Genomic DNA, 22,827 nt, shown 5'->3' with positions numbered 1-22,827 from the left:
GGTTACAGCTAGGGATGACAACAGGTCGGACTCGGAGCGGATTATGCTAAATCCGACTCCGACCCGACAGGAAGTCGGAGGTTAAATCCGACTCCGACTCCGACTCCAACTTCAATAACCGACATCCGATCCGACCCGACTCCGAGTTTTTTTTTCATTATTCAATATACTTTGAGATGTTGGGCTATTTGGGCCTTTACAACCCACACCCAATGCCACCATGACCCACACAAAAATTCACTATCTATTGGAGTCGGAGTCGGATAATCCGTTAAAGTCGGACATTTGTCGGAGTCGGATTTTTTTCTCGGATTTTTTGTAGGATCCGACTCTGACCCTCCTCCGACTCGGAGTCGGATTATTTTAACGGAGTCGAACTCGGATTACAGTTTTCTCGGACTCGGAGCGAATATTTACCTCGGATCGGGGCGGAGTAGGGTCGGATCCGGACTAGATTGCCATCCCTACTTACAGCCGGTCTGTACCAGAACCGGTCGTAGATTTTTGAAAAAAGAATTTAAACAAAACGAAACTGAGTTTCAACAAAGAAGGGGAAAGAGGGCAACAACGAAGAAGGCGAAAACAGCGCTAACCCAAGCAACTCCTCCCACCGACGCGGCGTCCTCCGGCCGGCAACGCTCCTCGTCGGTAAGTGTTCTGAATATATATATATTTTTAATTTCGTTAATTTGTGCGAAAAACCCTAATTTTGGGTCGCAAATCAACCCCTTTCGCAGGACCACCGTCGCCGGATATCCTCACTGCCCGTCCCTCCTCCTTTTTCCGTCGCCGCCACCCAGGTAAGCCGTCTGATTTTTTTTTTTTTTAAATTTCTTTAGGTTCTCCAAAAACCCTAACTTACACCACCGTATTCAGGACCTACCTCCGTCGCCACCTCTGCTTTCCCGATCATCTCCGGCACTGTCAGTTTTCTCTCCTTGTTTAACTGCTTTCTATAATTGTGCAATTTGATTCATATTTTTGTTGTCACAGTTGCTAATTAAGGTTTAATCAATCTTATGGTAAATGGTTTGATTTGATTGTAATTATGGGTTCGTTTTTATGATCGAAGGAAAACCAAACAGAATACTCTTCAATAATATTAAGCTACCAACCTAACTATAGAACTAAAGTAATTAATGCAATTTTATTATAATAATTCAATTTTATATTTTCATGTATTATTATATTGAAAATATATTGTTATAATAATATGTGTTTTTGCATGTACTTAGTGTTTGGACTTTGGAGTTTACTACTGTGAGTTATGACGGAACAAGAGAAGGTCAGTGTGCTTATTTTTCTTGTCCCTTGGGAGTTAATTTCTGCATGCATAATTAAGTGATTTTTTTTCTCTTTTTCTTTTTGAATATGAAGGTGGTAACTGATATCAGTGATATGGATAACTTTGACTTATTCAATAATAGTAAGGAATGGAACAGATTTTACAAGAGGAAAAAAAAATCATCTGCTGTAGAATGGTATTTATCGTGGGATGAATTGAGCCCCGATATTATGCCTAATCTCGAAATTCTACAATCACCTAATATACTTGTTCCGGCTTGTGGCAATTCAAGATTAAGTGAGCAACTTTATTCGAGTGGCTTCCATAATATTACTAGCGTGGATTATTCGAGTGAATTGATCAAGACAATGAAGAATCAACACAGAGAAAAAGTTGGAATGCAATGGCTAACAAAGGATGTTCTAGCCCCACTTCAGGTTCGATCAATTATTTAGTACGAAGAGCATTATATTATGATTACTTTTTATGCTGAACTAACCTATAATTTTGAATTACTTGAGACAATGATTTTTTTTTTTTGTTTTGTTATTTTCAGGAGTCACCTATTCTCATTCCAAGGTCGTATGATGTAATTTTGGACAAAGGGTGCTTTGACTGCCTTTGTTTATGGGCTCATCACATGAATAAGGGTGACAAGTGTCTTGATCAATATCTTCACAATGTTAGTTATTATATATTTATTTCAAGTTTATGTTATAAAATATCTAATTTCATTATTTTTATTGACTAAATTTTTTTTTCTTTGATCTATATAGGTGAAAGATCTATTAGGGTTCAGAGGCAAATTTATTATCCTAACAAAATTATATTGGGATAATACACTGGGTATTGAATATAAATTTTATTTATTTATTTCCAAACTTTATAAATAATTTTGCTTTTAATATATTCTCCTGTTTTTTAATCAGCTTTTTTGTACCATCGATTTTGGTTGGGGTGGAAATTGACTTTGCAAAGGGTATTTCCGCAAAAAGATGATGATGAAATGGCGGTGATGTTTGTTATCGAGAAGTGTACCAATGGACTTATATATAACATCATTCAGGTACGTGTACATTAGAGAAATAATAATTTTATTTTGGGATTATTTCCTTAATAATAAATCTGTATGAGAATCTGTTTGAGATATGATAATATCTTTATGATTTGCTGAATTTTATTGCTATGAGATATATATATGTTTTAGGAATATTGTTTCTTATCTTAATTTATCTTAGGTGGTATAATTTATCTAAGAGATGAGAATTCAGCCTTAATTGAAGACGTTCAAGGATGGAAGTTAATCTGGAGGCTTCCTGTACCTCAGAGAATCAGATTTTTTGTTTAGTTGGCTGTTCAAGGAAGACTAATGACTAACAAATTAGATTCATTAGATCCTTAACTGATGACCCTCGTTGTAAGATGTGTGGTGCCAATGAAGAATCAGAAATTCACATCTTAAAAAACTGTCCTGCTGCTTGTATAGTTTCGCAGAAATTGGGTGGGAGTTCTGTTTTCAACTTGAGTAATAATCCTGTGATGGATTGGGTGCTGGAGAACATTGAAAGTGGTGATGTGTTGAGAGGTGAGGAATGGCCGAGAGTGTTTGCTGTTGTGTGTTGGTGGTTATGGAGGTGGCACAACGAAAGATGTTTCAATAATGAGCCAAGGATTCCAGTTGACCAAGTTAGCTTTATATTTGCTCGGGTTGGTCTAATTAAACAAGCTATGGAGAGGGGATATATGCTCTGCTCGATCAAGGAGGCAAAAGGAGAAGGGAACATGCTTATATTAGATGGGTGCAACCTGACATAGGGTGGGTTAAACTTAATACTGATGCGGCAAAAGGTGATCCTGGTGCAGCAGGAGCTGGGGGACTGATTCGTGGAAGCTCAGGGGAGTTTGAATATTTTGCTGTCAAATGTGGAGTATGCACATGTACTAAGGCCGAGTTAATGGCTGTTATGCGAGGCTTGCAGATTGCTTGGGAGGGAGGGCATCGAAAAGTTCACATATTGGTGGATTTTGGGTAATAGCTAGCATGTTAGTGGATGAAATTCCAACCAACTTTCCATACATTTATATGATTCGAAAGTGCAAGGCACTTATTGAGACAGGGACTGGGAAGTAGTAGTGTCTCACTGTTGGGCAGCCGATTGGCTTGAAAACTATGGGGTGACGGCGGAGCGAAACCTAATCATGTTTGAGGCGATCCCGAAGGATCTTCATGTAGTTTTATTGGAGGACTTGGGATGTGTTGCTCTTCCTCGTATGGTGCCGAGCAATAGGAATAACCTGATCGTGTTTTGCGATGGCTAGCTGGGGCTGCTTCTCAGCCTTAGTTTATTTTTTTTTTATTTTTTTTTATTTTTTTTTTTACTTTGCTCTGCTTGTTTTTCTTTTGTTCTTTTGCTGGTGTGTTTGTTTCTTTTGTTTTGAGGTAAATGAATGGGGCTTTGCCCCTCTCCTTCACCCAAAAAAATAAAAAATCTTACCTGGTATAATACCTATGCATTGATGAATTATATAATAGACAAACCTTTTCACTTTGGCCTAAATAATTTCTTATCAGAATCTCAAATGATAATCTAATCATGGGTTCCACACATATGCAGTTTAACTAGAAGTCTACATGAGTAATTTGGCACCATTTTACTTGCTGACTTTTAAACTGACCTTTTATTAATAAGGCAGGTTATTATTTGCTAAGTCTGATATATTAATTAATTGACTTTTTCAGGATGATAAAAGTCATAAAACTCTATCCGCTGAGGTTGACCAGGAGAACAAATCAATTGACAACTATAGGAAGAGGGCCAAATCAAAAGAGGACTTTGAACTTTCTTTAAGAGGCAAAGGGGTCGAAAGTTGCTGTGAGGTTGATGATGGTGATTATCGAATAATTGTGTTAATAGATAGTAATAAGTTCCATGACCTTAAAAAGGTTGATGTTCTTTGGGTACCAGAGTAAGAATTAATGTTCAATTTATCGATCCAACATTTGAGTGTACGTGTGAGATTATTATTGTTCGAATTCTTGAATTTTTCCAATAAAATTAAGTTGCATAGTATATGATGCTCTATTGTATAATGATTTTTTCAGGATGATTTGGTGTTACATTCAGATGCGCTAACCAATTCCAAGTATTGGCAATTAGAGCATTTTTTTTCCACTGTGACTAGAGCATCTGCATTGTTGTTTATTGTAAGTAAATTAGTTTTTTATTTTGTTATTTTCTTCCTTTTTTTTTTTTTTTAATCCTTTTAGATTATATAACCCTATTGACATAAGTTATGTAAGACAGTTAGATCAAACTCACATAAGAGCTTTTTAATTAGCTTTAGATTAGAGCCTATACTTCCAAAAAAATTCCTTTTTCCTTATGAGGATAAGATTTTCACTATTCTTAATTGGTTGTTTCATTGTTGTATTTCCACCTATGCATGACTTTTATTTCTCCAAATCCAAGAATTTGAGCTTTTGTTACCAAATTTGTTTGCTACTATAGCTTCCCATTAGAAAAAAATAGTGTTAAATTAGAAATGGATTAGAGATTTTTTAACTTCAAGTTTTTTTCAACTTATCACATGATGGGTGATCATTATTGAATATGTTGCATTGTATATACAATGTAGAATATGATGCTCATAAATTGTGTAAATGTAATATATATGCTTGTATAGTATCCGACTTTTTGGTATATATACAAAATGTGTTTCTTGACTTAGTTTCTTGTAATTTTAGGTTCTGTCTCCCAAGTTACAATTACATTTGCAAAGTGACACGCAAATGGATAAAATTCGTTTGGTAATTAATAATCGAGCCATTACAATCTTTGATGATTTATTCTACTACGTATTATTATTAAATGTCGTCATCTCATTAATTATGAATGACGTGACTATGCAGGATTTGAAGCCACTGTTGGAAACTATTGATCCAAAAATTCAAGTAGGCTGGTATGTAACTAGAATTTAATTAGGTTGTAGCTAATGAAATATATGCAATTGACCATTTTTGTCACACTACACTGATATTATAATTTGTATTTTTTTTTTAAGGCTCAAAATGTGGAATAAAGAACATCAAAAAAAACTGACGGATATTGGTTTCCTACCTACCCCTCCAAGTTCAAAGCCTACCCCTCAAAGTTCAAAGCCTACCCTTCGAAGTTCAAAGTCTTCCAAGAAGGTAAATGACTTCTTTGATTGCTACAATATGATACGAGTAAGTAATATATGGAATATAGTATGTATGTAAACACTGTACTGTACTATACATATGCTACCCATAAAATTAACTAAGATGTAGATAGTGAGTGTATCTGATTGATTTATGTTAGTTATTTCATTTACATATCTTTATGTAGTATTTCCATTCTAAATGAATTGATTCATGAGCAATATATATATATCTATATATGTTTCTTTACTTTACTTGGTGTATGTAAGTTTGTTAATGTGGAGAGTTCGTTAATTCTCGATCTCCAGCTAATAAATTAATGTTTAATGATGGGTTATATATATACGATATATTTGTTTTCAATATTTTGTAGGGATCCAAAGAAAGTGGCACATCAAAGGGAAAAGAAAAGCTAGAAAAGGATGATAATTCTTTTGGGAAAGATTTGAATGAGGAGTCAATAGTAGTTGTTGGGGATTTGGATAAGGTGGATGAAGTGGTGGATAAGGTGTTGGATGAAGTGTTAGATGAGAAAGTGGACCTCATTGAACAAACATCTACAGGAGGAATGCCACTCCTACCGTTAGATTTTCCAATTTTTCATGATGGGGATGCAATTTCATATTATTCAAAACCGTTCACCTTAGCATCTTGGTTAAAGGATCATGAAAAGAAAGAAGATAGGTGTCTAGGTGTTTATCTTGGTTGGAAAGATATATTGCCTCAAGTCGATTGTCCTAATCTTTTGAAACGGGAATGCCTAAGAATTATGCAAAGTATAGTATTAGGGGTGCTTGACTATCATGAGAAATATGGTGCTCATGATGGTTTACATGATTGGACCAATATTTTGATAACACAAGTTGTTATCAATCATATTGGTTCCAAAATGGTTAGGTTTGAGACTACACTATCTTTTCGAGATAGAGTGACATTTGATGATTCCGTGATGATATTGAAAAAGCAAGGTGATATGCAGAATGTCTTGCTGATCATGGAGAAACTACTTGAAGGAGTAACCGAAAATTCTGAATTAAAATACTTAGGCGATCTTCTGTTTCATTATCCCTATGAAGAGGGGCACTTTTGGAAGACTTTGTTGCTTAAAAACTATCCAGCCTTTTGGGATGGCCTGGAAAGAGCTGAATTTTTGGTCACCTTGTATTTTCATTTGGTCTCCAATCCCAAGAGTAGCTACAGTCTCAAATGGTCCCTTGGATTAAGCAGGCAGTATCTACATGGTTGGATGTCACGAATTCCACCTGACACTATTTTTGAAAAGGTATCTATTAGATTACACTTTAGTACTAGGTGCTTGTTTTTTGTTTTTTGATTTTTTTTTGGGTACTATTAACCTTGTTAATGATCTATAGTTGTGTTTCAAAATTTTTAATAGATTTTGTGTGGAGATGATTTGGATGAGGACCAATGTCGGGTGAAAAAGTATACAGAAGGTGATATCACTGAAGTAGTACGATACATGAGGGCGACTGTGCACCACTTCCGGGAGAACGGAGGAGCTGATCTTGATTTGCGCTATATAGAAGCTGCACTGTCTCACTTATTCGAAAACTACATAATGGAGATTTATAGTAGTATGTGTCGAAGTAAAATGTTTTTATTGTGAGTGCATGAAAAGAGGCATACAATTGACTTCTATGTTTCTGGGCAGCAAGTTTATCTTTTGAGCAGCAAGTTTATCTTTTGAGCAGCAAGTTTCTAAACCTTGTAATATATCTCTCTGACTGCTGTACTTGGATGTTTGGCTATAGCCTAATATATATAAGTTCGTTTCCTTTGTGTAAAAAAAAAAGACTTCTATTTTTCTGATATTACTAGTTGTGGACCTGCGCGCGGTTCCCCAAGTTATCGGTATTGTTTGTAAAATGATAGGTCATGATTATTTGTTTTGTTTGTTACAATTAAGAGACTATTTGATATAGTTTTTAGTTGTGGTCACAATTTGTATTGTTTGTTACAATACATAGAAGGTCACAATTTCTGACTTTAGAATTATGTGGGTTATTTGTATTAATGTATGACTTATAAGTAGAATGTCACAAAGTATTAACACAATATTACGTGAATGTTCTACTATGTGAAACTGATTGTAACAAGTAGGCTTAAGTAAATCAAGGCAGTAGTCATTTAACCTAAAAAAGTAGTTGGAAAGGTATATAGATTTTATTTTGACGAGAAAATCTTCATGAATGCTCTTTCTCTCATATTTCTCCTCTTTCTTATCTCATACTCATTCATATCTTTCTTGTTCAGCTCCAACCTTAGTGTTCCCTCTTCCTCCCTTGATTTGAATATTTAAGTAATCTTAATTAACTCCACCCCTCATTTATCCTACGGAGCATTTAATAAGCTGTTTTAAGTGTTCTTTTTTTTCATCTGAATTGTACTTTATCCTATTTAGTAATCTTTTCGTATCCTTTTATGAATTTGCAAAGTTATAACCAATTAGCTCCTTAAACAACCTAACATAAAATATTTTAATAATGTACTTTGTATATAACTAAATAGTAAATAATTTTAAAAACTCTTTGATAATTTGGTCCGCACATTAAACATCCTAGCTTTATTTTGAGTACTTTCTATTACGAGTACTATGTACTCTGTAATTGTTTGCAACCAAAAGTGTGCATGACTTTAGATTAGTTCTGGGCGCCGGCCGCCGGCGGGGGGCGGGGGAGGGGCGGCTGACTTGAGGGGTTAGTACAAATATTCTTACAAAGGAAACCCAAAAAAATGTATAACTATTCATATAATCGCAAATATCATCAACCCAAATTTGCTAATAAATTAGATTTTGTGTTATTATACATACTTCCCCTTAAACGAACGAATAAGACAAGTATTATAAATTTACGATAGAGATCAAAATACAATACATAATAACACGAAATACAAACTAATTTGATGGATATTGTCAATAATCCTGTTCAATGGGTTGAGTCAATGGAGGGGTCCCTAGGGCTAGTAAAATTGGTAAATTGTGGGTCACATTAAAATTTAAGTGGGGCGGGTCAGGTCGAGACCATTCATTTTTGCCCCGACCTTTTTACTTTTGAAAAAAAGTACATCTATTTCTTTATTCTCCGTAAATAAACTAGTATATGACTCTTTGACTTTTTATATCCGTTATACCAAGTGTTAAACTATGGAGAGAAACAAAAAAAATTAGAGAAGAATCATAGAAATATGGTTTATAATAGATTGAAAAAAGAAAAACAAGTCGAACTGAGATTTAATTGGAGAATGAAAATAAAGTTGTTTGAATTTTGATATTACCCTCACATCTCAACATACTTTTTGCTAATGTGATTAGTATATAGGTTTACTAGATGAAGCCCATGCGATGCATTGTTTGTTTGAATTTTTTAAAATATTTATTTATTTATTTATGTGCTAAATTTTGTTACATATTTAGATAAAATTCCTAATAAAGATAATATTTTATATTTAATTAGTTTAAACTTAAAAATCTCATTCGCCAATTTTGCTTACGTGGCATTTGAATTATTTAATTCTAAAAGAAAATAATAATCTCTTATTTGATTGGCTACAACTAAAATTTATAATTCTACATGGCGGCGATAAGAAAATTAAATCATACGTGGCTCTCTAAAAACTTAAGAAAAAACTTCCCTTTATATATACAAGCTAAGAGGTACACGTTACATGTGTACATTATAAAATTTTTATACACGTGTGCCTCTTAGCTTGTATAATTATAGATTTTGAGGATTGAAGCTAATAATTTTGAATAAATTTGTTTAGGGGAAAAAAAACTTGTCAAATATGAGATAACATGCATATCTTAGCAGATATGCTTGATGAGTTTTTTTTTTTTTTTTTAAAAAAAAAAAGAATAACCGGTTGTTTAACGTGGAAGAGTAGTTATGATAGAGTTTTTTTTTTTTTTTTTTTTTTTTTTTTTTTTTTTTTTTTTGTGCGAAAAGTATAGAGCAGTTTTTTTTTTTTTGAAACCAATGATAGAGTAGTTTTTTTTATTAAAATAAAATTTAATTTTTAATTTTTAAATTCGGAATAGGAGAGGTAATTTTGTAAATTGAGAAGGGCAATTTGGGGATAGTGAAATTTATCACCTAAGATGCCCCCTCTCTTTATACAAATTTTTCACTACACTCTAGGGTAGGCAGCTTCCCCTACACCCCCTTGTAATTACGTTATCTTCTACATTTTTTTTTTTTTGCTTTTTTTTTTTTTTTACTTTCCTCCAGAAAACCATATATACATTTTAAAGGATCTAATTTTTAATTTTCTCTCTCCTATTTTTCATTGATTTCATTTTATCTCTCCTCTTTTTTTTTTTTTATTGTTTTTCAATTTTCTCTCTCTTCTTCTATGGACATCTCAAGCTCAATTGCATTTGATGATTGTGAGTAATTCGTATTTTAAATGATAATCAATCAATTGATTTTGATAATGCTATGTTTTTCGATAGTGATTGCATGATTATAATATTTTGATTTCATAGTTTTGTTGTATTGATTTTAATTTTGATAATGCTCTGGTTTTAGTTTTGTTATTGTGGATATTAGTTGATTCATAGTTTTGGTTGTATTATTGTATTATTCTTCTAATTTGATTCTTATTTGTGTTATTGTTTTTATTTTGAAATTTTGATTATAATCTTATTATTTGATTGTTGCCTTTAATTTCCAGTTTTGTGCGTCTTATATGAACATCTATAGTTGTTATCATTTTGCTAACCGATTATTTTTACGGAGTATCAGTTTGGTGTGTCGTATAAAAATAAGCTTAGGGTTAAAAAAATTGATCACTTGTGCAATAGTAAATGTTCATTTATGTTTAATGTATGTTTTCTGTAGTAAACTATAGGTTTAATGTAGTTGTATTTGAATATATATGATGTACTCATGTACACGTGAATTTCAATGATTTTCATCTATTAAAGACGCTCATATATATTCATTAATATACTATTAATCGTATATTAAAGACGCTCATATATATTGTGAACCAATTTTCATATGAATATGAATAGTATAACAATTGAAATGATCAATACGGAAATGAACATATATTAATATATAAATGAACATATATTAGTGTATAAATGATCATCCATTAATATGCAAATGAACACCTATTAATAAATAATGAACATTTTTACATAATTCAATATGAAAATGAACATCTATTAATATATAAATGAACATGCATTGGTTTAAAAATGCTAATGAAAGATATCGATAAATGAACATGAAATATATACGTGAATAAATATTTACCATACATCCATATGAAAAATACATATATTGAAACTCAAAATTGAACCGAGCATGAAATATTTGAAGAGGATGACCAAAATATAAATATTTATCAAAATTCTAATAATCGTATATTAATATATGTGAAAATCATATACTTTTATGTGTTTGAACATACATTTGCCAAAATACAAATGAGCACTCATCAAAATAATTTTCCACGCCAAACTATGAAAAAGAATGAACATTAATACAATGACTATGTCTTAATATATAAATGAACAATTATATTAATCATCTATTAACATGTGAATGACTGTATAATGTATACTAATATATAAATGAACATTTATCAAAATGAAAATGAACATTCATTAAAAAAAAAACAAAAAAACACTACGAACTAATTAAATTAGTTCTTACTTTTCTCCAGATTCTTTGATGTTCTTCTATGAAACCGTTTCCTTCGTACTGCCAAAAAAAAAACTTCATACCAAAAAATCAAAATGTATTTGTTCAGCTTACTAATATTTAACAAAAATTAGTAAAAATTATTAAAATACAATAGTTAATACTCTTTTTCCATGTTTTCCTGTAACACAATTGCAACAAAAATTTATTAAAACTAGGGTTTATACTCTTTTTTGAACTAAATATGAACAAAATCACTTACTCCTTTGAATTTCAACCTTGATTTGTTGAATTCTGTAGTAATTGAAACAATTTTTTTGATAATTTGTCACAAATTCATAGAAATATTCAGATTTGAAAATGCAAAAAATGGGTGTAGAGCGAGAAAATGCAGAAAATGGGTGAGGAAAGAGAAAGTGAAATGAGAATGATGGTTTGAGTTTTTTTTTTTTTTGTATATATGGGGGGGGGGGTGACAATACATTTATGCAGTGAAAGTTAGTATTTGGGGAAAGGGGGTGTAGGGTAAGATAGTGACTAGAGTCTAGCCATAAATAATTATTCTTTTACGGCTAATGATCTCTTTACTTCTTCTTATTTGGGCCATGAAGAAACTCCAAGTCCAGTTGGAATTCCGGATTGTTCTCTTCCGCCTATGGGTCTTAATGGTCCAAATTTCGAAGACCCGCTTGGAGATGGGCGGAGCAACTGGGCTCAGTCCATTAGTCCGGGTTCATCAGGTGTCAAACCTATGGCCTGTTTGCCTCCGACTTCACTTCCAGTAGTGGTTCCGCCGGTAGTGTCGTCATCTTCTCCAGGTCGTGGCGGTGAAGAAAAAACGCTCAACTCCAAACCATCAGTCAGCACGTCTGATTGCGAAGGGCTCTGCCTGTCCTGCTAAGAGAGGCAGTTCCACCATCGAGCCGTCGGCTCCTCCTTTCTCGACTTCTCTGGCTTCTCCGAAACAAGATTGTTTCCCCTGTCTTCTCCCTTGCAAGAGGCGCAAGGGATCTCCAGCTTCAGTATCTTCTGGTTCTTCTTCAATGGGGTCGGTGGCCTCCCCTAAAGAGCCACCCGGTTATCCATGAAGGTTTTGGCTTGGAATTGTAGGGGCTTAGGACAAGCGGACTCCCCTAAAATTCCTTATGTGCTCTATTTAGTCCGCTCATGTGGTGTAGATATCGGATTTCTTATGGAAACTATACTTCCTGTTAGTAGTGTTGTTCAGAAACTAGCATCTTTACCTATTTTGGGTAGTTGTGGTATGGATGCGATTGGTCTTAGCGGAGGGTTGGTTGTCTTTTGGTTTGCTCCGGTTCGTTTGGAGCCTGTTTATATTTCCTCAAACGTTATTTTCTGTAGAGTGCTTCTGGGTAATGATATAAAATATGTAGTGTTTGTGTATGGTTCGCCGCGTGTAGCTGATAGATTTGCGGTTTGGCAAACAATTTCTGATATCCTAGTTTCTATCCCTAATGCTTTGCTGATCGGTGATTTCAATCAGGTGGATTATGCGTCTGATAAAATTGGGGGTCGGGATTTAATCCCAGGGAGGTTGGATTTTCTTAACTGGCATCTAGAGTTGGACTTGGTTGTTATATCTTTTTCTGGGCCACGTTTTACTTGGACAAATAATAGACTGGATTCAGATCCTATCTTTGAGCGTCTGGATAAAGCTTATGCTTCTCGTTCTTGGGCTGAGGCCCATCCTCATGCTAAAGTAGTCCATCACCCTATACTCTTCTCGGATCATGCAGCTATTATCCTGTCCGATTCTGCTTCTGGATCTTTGGGTGCTAAACCCTATAGGATTGAAAATTGGTGTTTAAAGGCTCAGGACGTCCTTGTGTTTGTTTGGGCTACTATGACACAATTTTTTGCTAGCTCCCCCATGTTTTCTTTATCTCGCCGTTTGTCAATCATCAAGGATTTTCTCAAAACTGGTGCATTTCCCACCGAAAAGCTTGGGGCATCCTCTTTCTTCTTATTTGTTCGTTCTTTGTATGGAAGTTTTTTCTGCTATGCTTCGTAGAGCTGAAGCACGTTCTTTTTTCCATGGCATTCGTATTTCTAAAGGAGCTCCGTCCATTTCTCATTTATTTTTTGCGGATGACTCGTTGCTGTTTTTCCAAGTGTCTTCGGATGCTTGTGAGCATTTTGTCTGACTTTTGTAATATGTCGGGTCAAATGATCAATTTGCAGAAGTCGTATGTTAAGTTTAGTCCGAATACTCCCTCTGACTATCGTGATTATTTGGCGGGTTGTCTGAAGCTGCGGAGTCAGGAGTCTTTTGGTTCTTACCTTGGCTTGCCGGTTGATCTTGGGCGAAGTAAGGTCTCTGAGTTTCAGTTTATGATCGATAAAATTTCTCAGCGCCTCTCAGATTTGGGTTCAGCTCATTTGTCTTCAGCAGCTAAGTTGGTTATCATTAATTCGGTTTTGGTGGCGTCTTTTAATCACATTTTGTCTATTTTTAAAGTTCCAGCCTCGATCTGTCGTACCATTGACGGCATGTTGACTCGGTTTTGGTGGAAGGCTTCTGAACCTTCGCGAGGGTTGGCCTTCCGATCAGCCTCTTTGTTACATCTCCCTAAAGGTATGGGAGGCTTGGGTCTTCGTACTGTCGAGCACTTTAACTCTGCATTGTTAGCTCGCCAATGCTGGGGCCTTCGTCAACATCCTCAGCTTTTGGTTTCCAAGCTCTTAGCAGCAAAGTATCCCTCTCTGTTGTCTCTGCCTCCGACCAGGATTGGTGGTGGGTCTTGGGGGAGTAAGGGGTTAGCTACTGGCATGCAGACAGTGGCTAAGGGTGTTGCTTGGAAGGTGGGCACTGGTACTAAGTGTAGACAGCCAAATGTGTCTCCCTAAAACCAAACCTGGTGATGAATATCTTTCACGTCATTGATTATCGAACGAAGTGAAAGTGTGAAAAGTCTAGTGATGCGGTTGTTTTTATTTAAAAACTCTCTTTCTGTTTTTGAAAATCTACGCTATTTTATGAAAATAGTCAGTCCAATTTAGTTTGGTCCATGATAAGGGTCCAATAATAGTGTAGTTGGATTGGGCTCGAAAAGAGCTTTCCAACGATATATTATAAGCCCAATTCCGATGAATAATGAGGAAGTTATGGCCAAAATACTAAATTGGCCCGAAACGATTTTTATATGCGGCCCAATGATCTAGAGGAGGGCCTGTTATTAATTATCATTCCTAAAGTTATTAGGATTGATTTTAATCTTCTAGGAAGGTTTCTTTTAAATTCTAAAAGTGTTAGGATTGATAATTATATTTTAAAGAGTTTTATTTGGAATAATAAAATAAGTATTTTATGATAAATCTGATCGAAAAACTGTTTTACGCGGATTCCAATTACTTAATTATATTAGGAAAAGTATTCCTCACAAAGCGCGTCTTATCTTTTTATTAGCGCCAAACGACAGAGTTTGTCGCCAGACGACAGAGTCTATCGCATGGTGATTTGTCTAATTTATATAGTATTCTACCCCGTCCCTTGGTCGCAATTGGTAGTGTTTTTGGCTCTTTAGAGCCACTTTTGTTACTAATTGGTGTTTTTCTAGTGTTTTCGTAGTTTTGGTTGAGTTTTGTAGGAAATTGCACTTTTGGAGCATTTTCCCGGGTTTTCATGGAGCGACTACGGACATTGGAGGAGCACGACCGTCTTTGAAGCCCAAGGCCGGTTAGAGTTATCAAGCCGGTGATTAAGGGCTCGGTATTTGGAATACCGAGGCATTTGGACCAAGTATTCAAGACCCGAAGAGGAAATCCGGATTGGGCCGAAGAATCGAAGCCCAATCAAAGTCCAAGCTTCGAGGAGGAGTCGGGCCCGATCGGGCAAGCTTTAGCTTGATCGGGCACAGCTACATCATAAGGGAAACGAAGAAAAAGGCGCGCCCGATCGGGCGCGTGTTTCTGGAGGATGTTTTATCGTTAGATTAATTTGTTTAAGCTTAGGATTTTCTAGCTTAGTATAAATACGTTTCTGTTAAGCTAGTTTAGTCGTCTTCTTTTTGACCACTCTCTCTCTACTCTTTCTTTCTTTCTTTCTTTCTTTCTCTCCCTAACTTTTCTCTCTCTCTCCTCTCAAACTCTTAGTATTATTTTCTCTCTTGTTTCTCTCTCTACAACTCACTTTGGTAACAATTTCTTCTCTATTCTTTTTAGTAATTTAATCTCTTTCTTCTATCATGACTTGTTTAATTGTTTTGTTTAGTTTAGTTTTAATTATGTGCGAGTAGTGGTTTATGGGGATCCATAATTAATATGAAGGGATAATTTGTTATTATTGATTATTGATATTGCATGATAATTTCTTATTGAATTGTTTTAATTTTTTGCAATTAGATTATGAATCGAGCAGATGTGATTTGATTGTAAATGTTTAGCAATATTGAATTGATGAATCGAGCAAATGTTAGTTTGATATTAAAGGCTATTTTCAATAGGAACTTAGATCTAATAAATTGCGAGAGCCTGTTAGATCTATGTTGATTAATAAATTGCGAGAGCCTGTTAATCATGTTATATGTGCAATATTAATTATTGATTGTTATGTTTTATCCCGGAATATTAATTATTGGTGAACCTGTGACCCTAGGCCTTCTTATTATTATTGATTTTCTCCCTAAACTTGATCTCCGTAGTTTGATTCCTTTTTACAACAACAATTGGTTACTTTAGTAATTTAGATTATAATTAATTAATTAGGAATAGAAAGACTAGTTTCCCTATGGATCCGACCCTACTTCCCTATCTATATTTTAGTTAGTGGTTTTAGGAATTACTTTTGATTAGGTGATACGACTTTAGCCTGTCACATGACGCTAATGTATGTCGCATGGCGCTAATCCTGTCGCCTGGCAACAGATGCCAGTTTTATTCCGTATAGAATTTGAAGTATTTTCTATCGTTTTCGGACTATTTTTCTATAAATAGGGTCCTTGACCCCCGTTTTCAAATCACCAACAATCACAATCAATCACAATCATCACAATTCTTTCTCTATTCTCTTTCTAAACTAGCTTTTACAAACACAATTCCGGATTCACAAGATCTAGATACACCTAGCCAAGTTCGAAGTTGCCTTCACCCTAGACGTGAAAGGTTGATAATTTCTGAGGGTTTGGTCCCAAATCCAGTCTAAACTTTTTAACTTTTTCTTTCAATTATTTTAATTTAATTGTTTGATTTAGTATTTTCCTTGAAGCTACTAACGCGTGTATTTTGTTATTAGAAAGAGATATGAGGCAACAAAGTATGTAATCTAATTATTTCTTTATTATTCTTTTGATATAGAAATCATGCTCAGATTATTTTAATTCCTAGTATCATGTTTAGGTTGCTTCCTATTCTTTCTAATATCATGTTAGTATCATCTTAGGGCTAAAGTTTTGATCTTTAATGTTTAGTGACATGCTATGATTTGTTATTAATCATGTTAGTATCATGCCTAGGATCTTGCTATTAATATTATTATGCTTTAATGAGAATATTATTTTGATGATGATGATTGTTGTTATTATGCTGCTTGATGTATGTTATTGTTATTGCTTGATCACGCCTTTGATGCATGTTTAAAGGGAATTTATACTTGTAATCACGTTTAATAAGATAATTAATAATCTTGTTTAGGCTAATATGATTTTAATTCTAGTGATCGCCAATAATAGCTTTATATGTGCATTAATATTCAACCAACATAGATTAAACAGGTTTAGGATTAACCTATTGATTGCATGTTAGTCAGAAAGCGCACATGAATATGAGAAGAATAAAGTAGAGGCCTATTTCAGGGCGAGTTCTTTCTCTTTTAGATTGGATTCGTACCTTCATCCCCAAATATCCAGTCATGGTTCCAGACCACTATGGAGTTAGCGATCTCATGGATCGTGAAGGGGTGTAACCTTCACCCTGTGAACGGTTTACAAGTTCCTAAAACTTATTGGCGACTCTTTTGCTCTAGCTTTCTTCCCTTTTGACGCCACCATACTTAAGTGTATGATCACAGTGGGGTTCAAGTTTTGGGATGGCTTGAAATATTCCCTACACTAAGGTGCGCATCTTGGAAGACGTTTGGGCCCTAGGGGCCCCCGTTAAGTTTAGGTCTGGTGTTAATGAGTCGGATGCTCCAACTCATGTCTCTTCTATCATTAATCCGCGTTCTTACGCGTGGGAACCTTCTTTGGTTCACAAGTACTTTGATTCTCCCTCGGCGTCCCGTATTCTGTCGGCAGCTCGGCATCCCATGGATGATTTTCTATACTGGAAATTTACACGGGATGGTACCTTTTCCACTAAGACTGCCTATTCCTTGCTCGTTCGTCTTTTCATGGAGACTATTATCAGTCAGCCTGCTTCGGATACCTGGTGGAAAAAGTTCTGGGAATGCCTATTCTTCCGAAGCTGAAGATATTTTGTCGGAAGATTCTTCACGACGCTTTACCTCTCCTGGCTTCTCTTTGTCGAAAAGGAATTCCAGTTAATCCTATTTGTGTCTTTTGCAGGATGGCTCCTGAATCGACTTCTCATCTTTTCAGGGATTGTTCCTTTATTGTAAGTCTGTATGCTTCTAGGTATCCGTTGTGGGATAGGTCTTCCTGGTCAAATCAGCATTTTGAGCTTTGGTTCTCTGATGTGATCACGAGGTTGGGTTCTCTTCAGCAATGGAGGCCTCTTCGCTCCTATTTATGCTTCTTATGGGCTATTTGGCTGTCACAGAATCACTTCATTTTCCGGCAGGCGCTGTATTCTCCTACCTCTATTTTTGCCATCGCTGATGAGTGGATGTCTCGTGGGGATCAAGCTGGTAAGTTCTCGCTCCTTCTTTAGTCTGGTCAGCAGGGTCCGGGTGTCCGTTCTGTGCCCCGTCCTATTCCTTGTCTTCGAGGTAGCTCGACTGCTCCTTTGCAGGTTGCTCTAATTGTGGATAGAGCGTGGTCTGCGGTGGATTGTTTCGCAGGTGCAGGGTGGATTTTCCGTAGGTTCGAGTCTGCTGAGGTTTTAGGGGGCGGTTCGAGAGCATGTCGTGCCTCGTCCCCTTTCCAGGCCGAGCTTCAAGCTTGTCTTTGGGGTCTCCAAGCTGCTATTCACAAAGGCTTTCAGAGTATCAGTATTTATACGGATAGCGCTATTATGACTTCGCTCCTTCAGCATGATCGAGTTGCAGATGTTTCGTGCTTATGGCTTCTTCGTGACGTTCACCGTCTTCATGATGACCTTTCCGTTTGCAGAATTTCCAAGGTGCTGCGGGATTGGGTTAGACCAGCTCACTGGCTTGCTAGAAGGGCTTGCGAACGTCGGATTTTGTTTTGGACCTTTTGATTTTGGTGTGCGGTTTGTGTTTTAGTTTTTAGTTACTATTGTAAAAAAAAAAAAGGGAAATTCTCTTTGGTAGACCTCTAATAATAAACATTCTCAGTGGTAAAATGCAAAAAAAGTTAATATCCTTGGTAAACTATGTTTTAAAAAGTTTTGTCAATGGTAACCTTAATAAATGTAATTAGGCATTTCTTAACCATGGTTAACCATTCTAAGTAAAAAAAAAGTTGTGATGCCTAAAATACCCCCAAGTACCCAACCCCTTCGACCACCCTTCCCCGTCTTCTCTCCTTTCTCGCACCTCACCACCATTGAAAACGATGAAAAAAATCGAACTAAATTTGTGAATTTCCGGTAATCGAAACCCTAATTCCTCACAATTGAATAAGAAATTATGTGAATTACAGGTAATTGAAATTAATTTGATGTTTGTTGAAGCAAAAGGTGTCGCCAATGGGGATTTAGGGTTTCGGGAAAGGGTGTGGGTGGGGGCTGGTGGTGTCGAGGGTAGGGGAAAGGGGAGGGGGGATGAAGTCGACGGTAGGGGAGGAGGCTGCGCGCCGGTTGGTTAGGGGGAAAGGGACGACGACAGTTTTCAGGCGGTGGGGGAGGGGGGCTGCGTGCAGAGGAGGGATAGAGGTGGTGGTGGGGGAGTGGTGGGGAGGTGGTTCTTAACCATGGTTAACCATAGTTATGCTTAAAATGCTAATTATCTTGCTAAATGTTACTATTGGCTAAACTTTTTAAAACATAGTTTACCAAGGATATTAACTTTTTTTGCATTTTACCACTGAGAATGTTTATTATTAGAGGTCTACCAAAGAGAATTTCCCAAAAAAAAAAAAAAAAAAAAAAAAAAAAGTTTACCTCACTATATCATTTTTTTTTCCCATCCTCAATTCCTCCCTACATCATTTCTTCGTCAAATTTCTCACGCCTCTCAGTTCGCTGTTCTTAGTTCACTGTTTTCCTCCATTTTTCTCCAGAATAGCTCCAATCTTCAATTTTCTGAAGTCAAAATTTAATACTTTGAATTAACTTCACTAAAGCAGACAAAGAAAAGGTATGTATCTCCTTCGAATAAACCGATCTTCTTTATCATTCCATAATTCGATTTTTCTCTTGTTTTCGACGCTTAATTTCTATCCAATTATTCTATAATTGTTACTGGTTAGTAATTATGCGCCATTTGTTCAATTTTGATATAGTGTTGTTAGAATTAGATTTCCATTTTGTCATTGAACTAATTGTTGTCATTTGTCTGTAATTTATCTTCGGAATTTTTATTGTATTTCATATATTGTTGGTGTGTGTGAATTGATTGTTGTGATTATTTATTTTATAGCTAGAAGAAATTTCTTATTTGAGAGCTAGACTCAATGTGGTTAACAAAATACTGATTAAAGCTTTAATTATGGAGAAATTGAAGTTTTATTTAGTGAAAAAATAGAAACTAAGAGGAATTTGTGAAATTGGATACCTGGGTAGGATTCAAAAGGTGATTTGGGCTAGGGATTTGATTGAGAGAGGGATTAAACAGTTTATTATGTGTAGGGTTAGTCTAATTGGTTGTTAACAACCTATTACTCGTTTTACGGTTTTACCGGAGGATATCGGAATGGATGGATGGTAGGTCCTTGATATTGATTAGCTTTCAATTGAGTTTTGTTGATGAAGTATCTTAATTGTTTCCAATGGATTCAGGCATGATTGAGTCTTTTGATGCTCATACGGAGTTAAGAGTCATTGTGAAATAGGAGTATTATTTGCGTTGCTTTCAGCTGGCTTGGATTAGTTGGATGGATGTTTGATCCTTGGTTATAATGTTATCTCACGCTTGAAACTCTTTCCGAACTGCAAGTTGAATGTAAACTAGTAAATTCACTGCTTGTTAGCTTCTGGTCTTCTACAATTGAAATAGGTGGTTACATAGGCAGAAGTTGTTAGGAGCAAGATCAGCTAGAAAGAAAGTTAATAGACTACATGAAAAGGCTTTTAGCTTAGCTATTGGGGAAATGAATTTAAGGATCCAGGTGTAGTGTTAAATGGCGCTCTAATTGTTAGCAAAAGAAAACTCTAACAAGCTGATCATGATTTTGCTCTAAAGCTTTAGACTCCTTTAACAATTCACGATGCTCTTGGCTTCCTTCCATTGTTGTCAAATCATGAATATGATAGTGTGCCAGTTGCATATGCCAGTTGTCAAATTATATTTGTGGGCTTTGCCTGACAATCACAACTATCATTGAGTATTCATATGATAGTATTGTGGCCAAATCATCAATATAAGCTTTAATGTACCATAGATAGTGTGCCAGTTGCAAGTTTGAGAGAGATTTATTTGAAGAGAATTTGGAAAAATAAAAAATAAATCTTCTTTTCAGGCTTCTTCTTTTTCATTTGACTAGTGCTTTTATATTTGAAGATGCTCAAATATCTCTCTTTTGAAGATTAATTGTCCAATTTAATGTTTTGAGATCACTTTAGATTGTTTGATCGCATTGTTACATCTAGCTTAGTACTAGAATAGCTAGTGTTGGCTTCTCAGCTTTCAAAATTGCACACTTCCATTCTATGAATTTTCATCTTCATATCTTAGAACTTTTTTGTTACTATCAACTGATCTAGGTTGCCTGGTCACCAGCTAAAGGAGTGTTCTGGCATGAGGCGTTATACCTTTCCACCACCTCTACTTGGCAAAGTAGAGATTTAGGGAATTATTTTCTGAATAAAACTGTGTTAGAGTTGAATAGAAGAACTGATCATGCATACAGTTCAATTATTGCAGTCCATGCCTTGCATTTCTAGCAGGTATCTCCTCTTTGTTCCATTTTGAAGTAGTTCTATAGTTCATAGACTACTATTGTAATTTCCTGCACCTAATGATTGAATTACTTTCCTTTGTGAATTTCAGCTTTAAGTCCCAGAGTTGCTGGACCAACTGCAGGAGAGATATTACTGGACATTTTAAATGGACCAAAATCAGAACTCGTACTTTTTCTCTCTGTGCTCAAAGACCTCATGCTGCTGGAAGATTTATTCATTTACTTAAACCCATCCAACGTACAGCATTGTCAGCCATTCCTAATTCCAATGACAATTTTCCAGATGCTGTACCAACCGATGAAAGCTCAAGCATAAATCATTCTCCCACTCTTGAGATGGAGACTTTATTTGCCAACTGGTCACCTCCTAGGTACTTGTGGAGGGGCTTATCAGTTCTCATTTTGGCAGGGAAAGTAATATACCGGGCTCTCAAGGGTAAAATCCACTGGAAAAACACCCTCCAACAGCTGGAAAGAGTTGGTCCTAAATCAGTTGGGGTCTGTCTTCTGACATCAGCTTTTGTGGGGATGGCATTTACTATCCAATTTGTCCGGGAATTCACCCGGTTAGGGCTGAACCGATCCATTGGTGGGGTCTTAGCTCTTGCCTTCTCTCGTGAACTAAGCCCTGTGGTTACATCAATTGTGGTGGCAGGTCGTATTGGAAGTTCTTTTGCTGCGGAGCTCGGAACCATGCAGGTCTCTGAGCAGACCGACACACTGAGAGTTCTCGGGGCAAATCCTGTCGATTACCTTGTCACACCTAGGGTAATTGCTTCTTGTGTAGCTTTGCCTTTTTTGACCCTGATGTGTTTCATAGTGGGGATGGCAGCTAGTGCCTTCTTGGCTGATAGTGTTTACGGAGTTAGCTACATAATGATTTTGGACTCTGCTCGGAGAGCACTTCGGTCATGGGATATTATTAGTGCCATGATGAAGTCCCAGGTTTTTGGTGGAATAATTGCAATCGTGAGCTGTGCTTGGGGTGTAACAACCATTGGTGGTGCTAAGGGTGTTGGGGAGTCAACTACTTCAGCTGTTGTTTTATCTCTGGTTGGTATCTTTATTGCAGATTTCGTTCTTTCTTATTTTTTCTTCCAAGGGGCAGGGGATTCACTTAGGAATTGTGTATGATCTCTTTCCTGTGGAGTTTTAAGCTTGCAACTCCAATTTTCGCCAAAATACATTTGTTGCTCTGCATTAGAACGAAAGATTTGTAAGAAGGCACATTGACATTCTTTCCAGTGCATTTTACTGAATATATTTGTAATTTGTTTCGTTTTATGGATATCTCGATTTGTGCACCTCAAACAGGGAGAACCCTTCATGAAAGCTGTTTATTATTTTTTTTCTTTTTCAACTCTAGAATGTTGCTTGAAAATCTTTTAATTCTAAGGACGATACTGTTTAATTAATCAACAGAAAATTGGGAAAGTGAAATTGGTAGCTGCTAGAAAATGATTCCATCAGAAAATAAGATACGTAGTATGAAGGATTCACCTAACGTCCTATCCACTTATTGAT

At 35.9% G+C, this 22,827-nt stretch overlaps 5 protein-coding genes across 8 annotated transcripts; all 5 read left to right on the top strand.

Annotated features, from left to right (window-relative positions):
- Positions 1 to 490: 490 nt before the first annotated feature.
- Positions 491 to 7,284, top strand: LOC145589946 (uncharacterized). 3 transcript variants are annotated; one of them, XR_014101843.1, is made up of 11 exons: positions 491 to 648; positions 738 to 800; positions 877 to 923; positions 1,236 to 1,285; positions 1,378 to 1,722; positions 1,842 to 1,967; positions 2,062 to 2,131; positions 2,215 to 2,351; positions 4,026 to 4,252; positions 4,389 to 4,490; positions 5,031 to 5,094. XR_014101843.1 is itself a non-coding variant. In XM_081646663.1 (10 exons), exons 4-9 carry the CDS (start codon positions 1,268 to 1,270, stop codon positions 4,254 to 4,256), a joined length of 927 nt encoding a protein of 308 aa, XP_081502789.1. In that variant the 5' UTR covers positions 491 to 648; positions 738 to 800; positions 877 to 923; positions 1,236 to 1,267; the 3' UTR covers positions 4,257 to 4,292; positions 4,389 to 4,490. The 3 variants fall into 3 exon arrangements, 2 of the variants coding, with proteins under 2 accessions (XP_081502789.1, XP_081502788.1); XM_081646663.1 differs by lacking the exon at positions 5,031 to 5,094 and having other exon boundaries at positions 4,026 to 4,292; XM_081646662.1 differs by lacking the exons at positions 491 to 648; positions 738 to 800; positions 877 to 923; ... (3 more) ...; positions 2,062 to 2,131; positions 2,215 to 2,351 and adding exons at positions 5,196 to 5,245; positions 5,348 to 5,477; positions 5,842 to 6,750; positions 6,865 to 7,284 and having other exon boundaries at positions 4,117 to 4,292; positions 5,031 to 5,093.
- Positions 7,285 to 12,227: 4,943 nt separating this feature from the next.
- LOC145589181 (uncharacterized) lies at positions 12,228 to 13,175 on the top strand. Its single transcript, XM_081645731.1, has one exon. The coding sequence runs from the start codon at positions 12,228 to 12,230 to the stop codon at positions 13,173 to 13,175; it is 948 nt and encodes a 315-aa protein (XP_081501857.1).
- A 143-nt stretch (positions 13,176 to 13,318) lies between these two features.
- Positions 13,319 to 14,011, top strand: LOC145589180 (putative mitochondrial protein AtMg00310). Its single transcript, XM_081645729.1, has one exon. It carries the CDS (start codon positions 13,319 to 13,321, stop codon positions 14,009 to 14,011), a length of 693 nt encoding a protein of 230 aa, XP_081501855.1.
- Positions 14,012 to 17,545: 3,534 nt separating this feature from the next.
- Positions 17,546 to 18,481, top strand: LOC145589179 (uncharacterized). The gene is made up of 2 exons (XM_081645728.1): positions 17,546 to 17,966; positions 18,120 to 18,481. The coding sequence occupies exons 1-2, from the start codon at positions 17,546 to 17,548 to the stop codon at positions 18,479 to 18,481; spliced, it is 783 nt and encodes a 260-aa protein (XP_081501854.1).
- A 907-nt stretch (positions 18,482 to 19,388) lies between these two features.
- On the top strand, positions 19,389 to 22,581 carry LOC145588270 (protein TRIGALACTOSYLDIACYLGLYCEROL 1, chloroplastic-like). Of its 2 annotated transcripts, none has more exons than XM_081644915.1 (3): positions 19,389 to 19,541; positions 21,123 to 21,289; positions 21,393 to 22,581. In XM_081644915.1, the coding sequence occupies exons 2-3, from the start codon at positions 21,243 to 21,245 to the stop codon at positions 22,435 to 22,437; spliced, it is 1,092 nt and encodes a 363-aa protein (XP_081501041.1). In that variant the 5' UTR covers positions 19,389 to 19,541; positions 21,123 to 21,242; the 3' UTR covers positions 22,438 to 22,581. The 2 variants fall into 2 exon arrangements, with proteins under 2 accessions (XP_081501041.1, XP_081501040.1); XM_081644914.1 differs by having other exon boundaries at positions 21,107 to 21,289.
- The last annotated feature ends 246 nt before the right edge of the window (positions 22,582 to 22,827 follow it).

This window comes from Chenopodium album, chromosome 17, assembly GCF_948465745.1.
Source record: "Chenopodium album chromosome 17, dcCheAlbu1.1, whole genome shotgun sequence".
Taxonomy (NCBI): Eukaryota; Viridiplantae; Streptophyta; class Magnoliopsida; order Caryophyllales; family Amaranthaceae; genus Chenopodium; species Chenopodium album.
The sequence above is the reverse complement of the archived record's forward strand: the minus strand, read 5'-3'. Positions and strand labels throughout refer to the sequence as shown.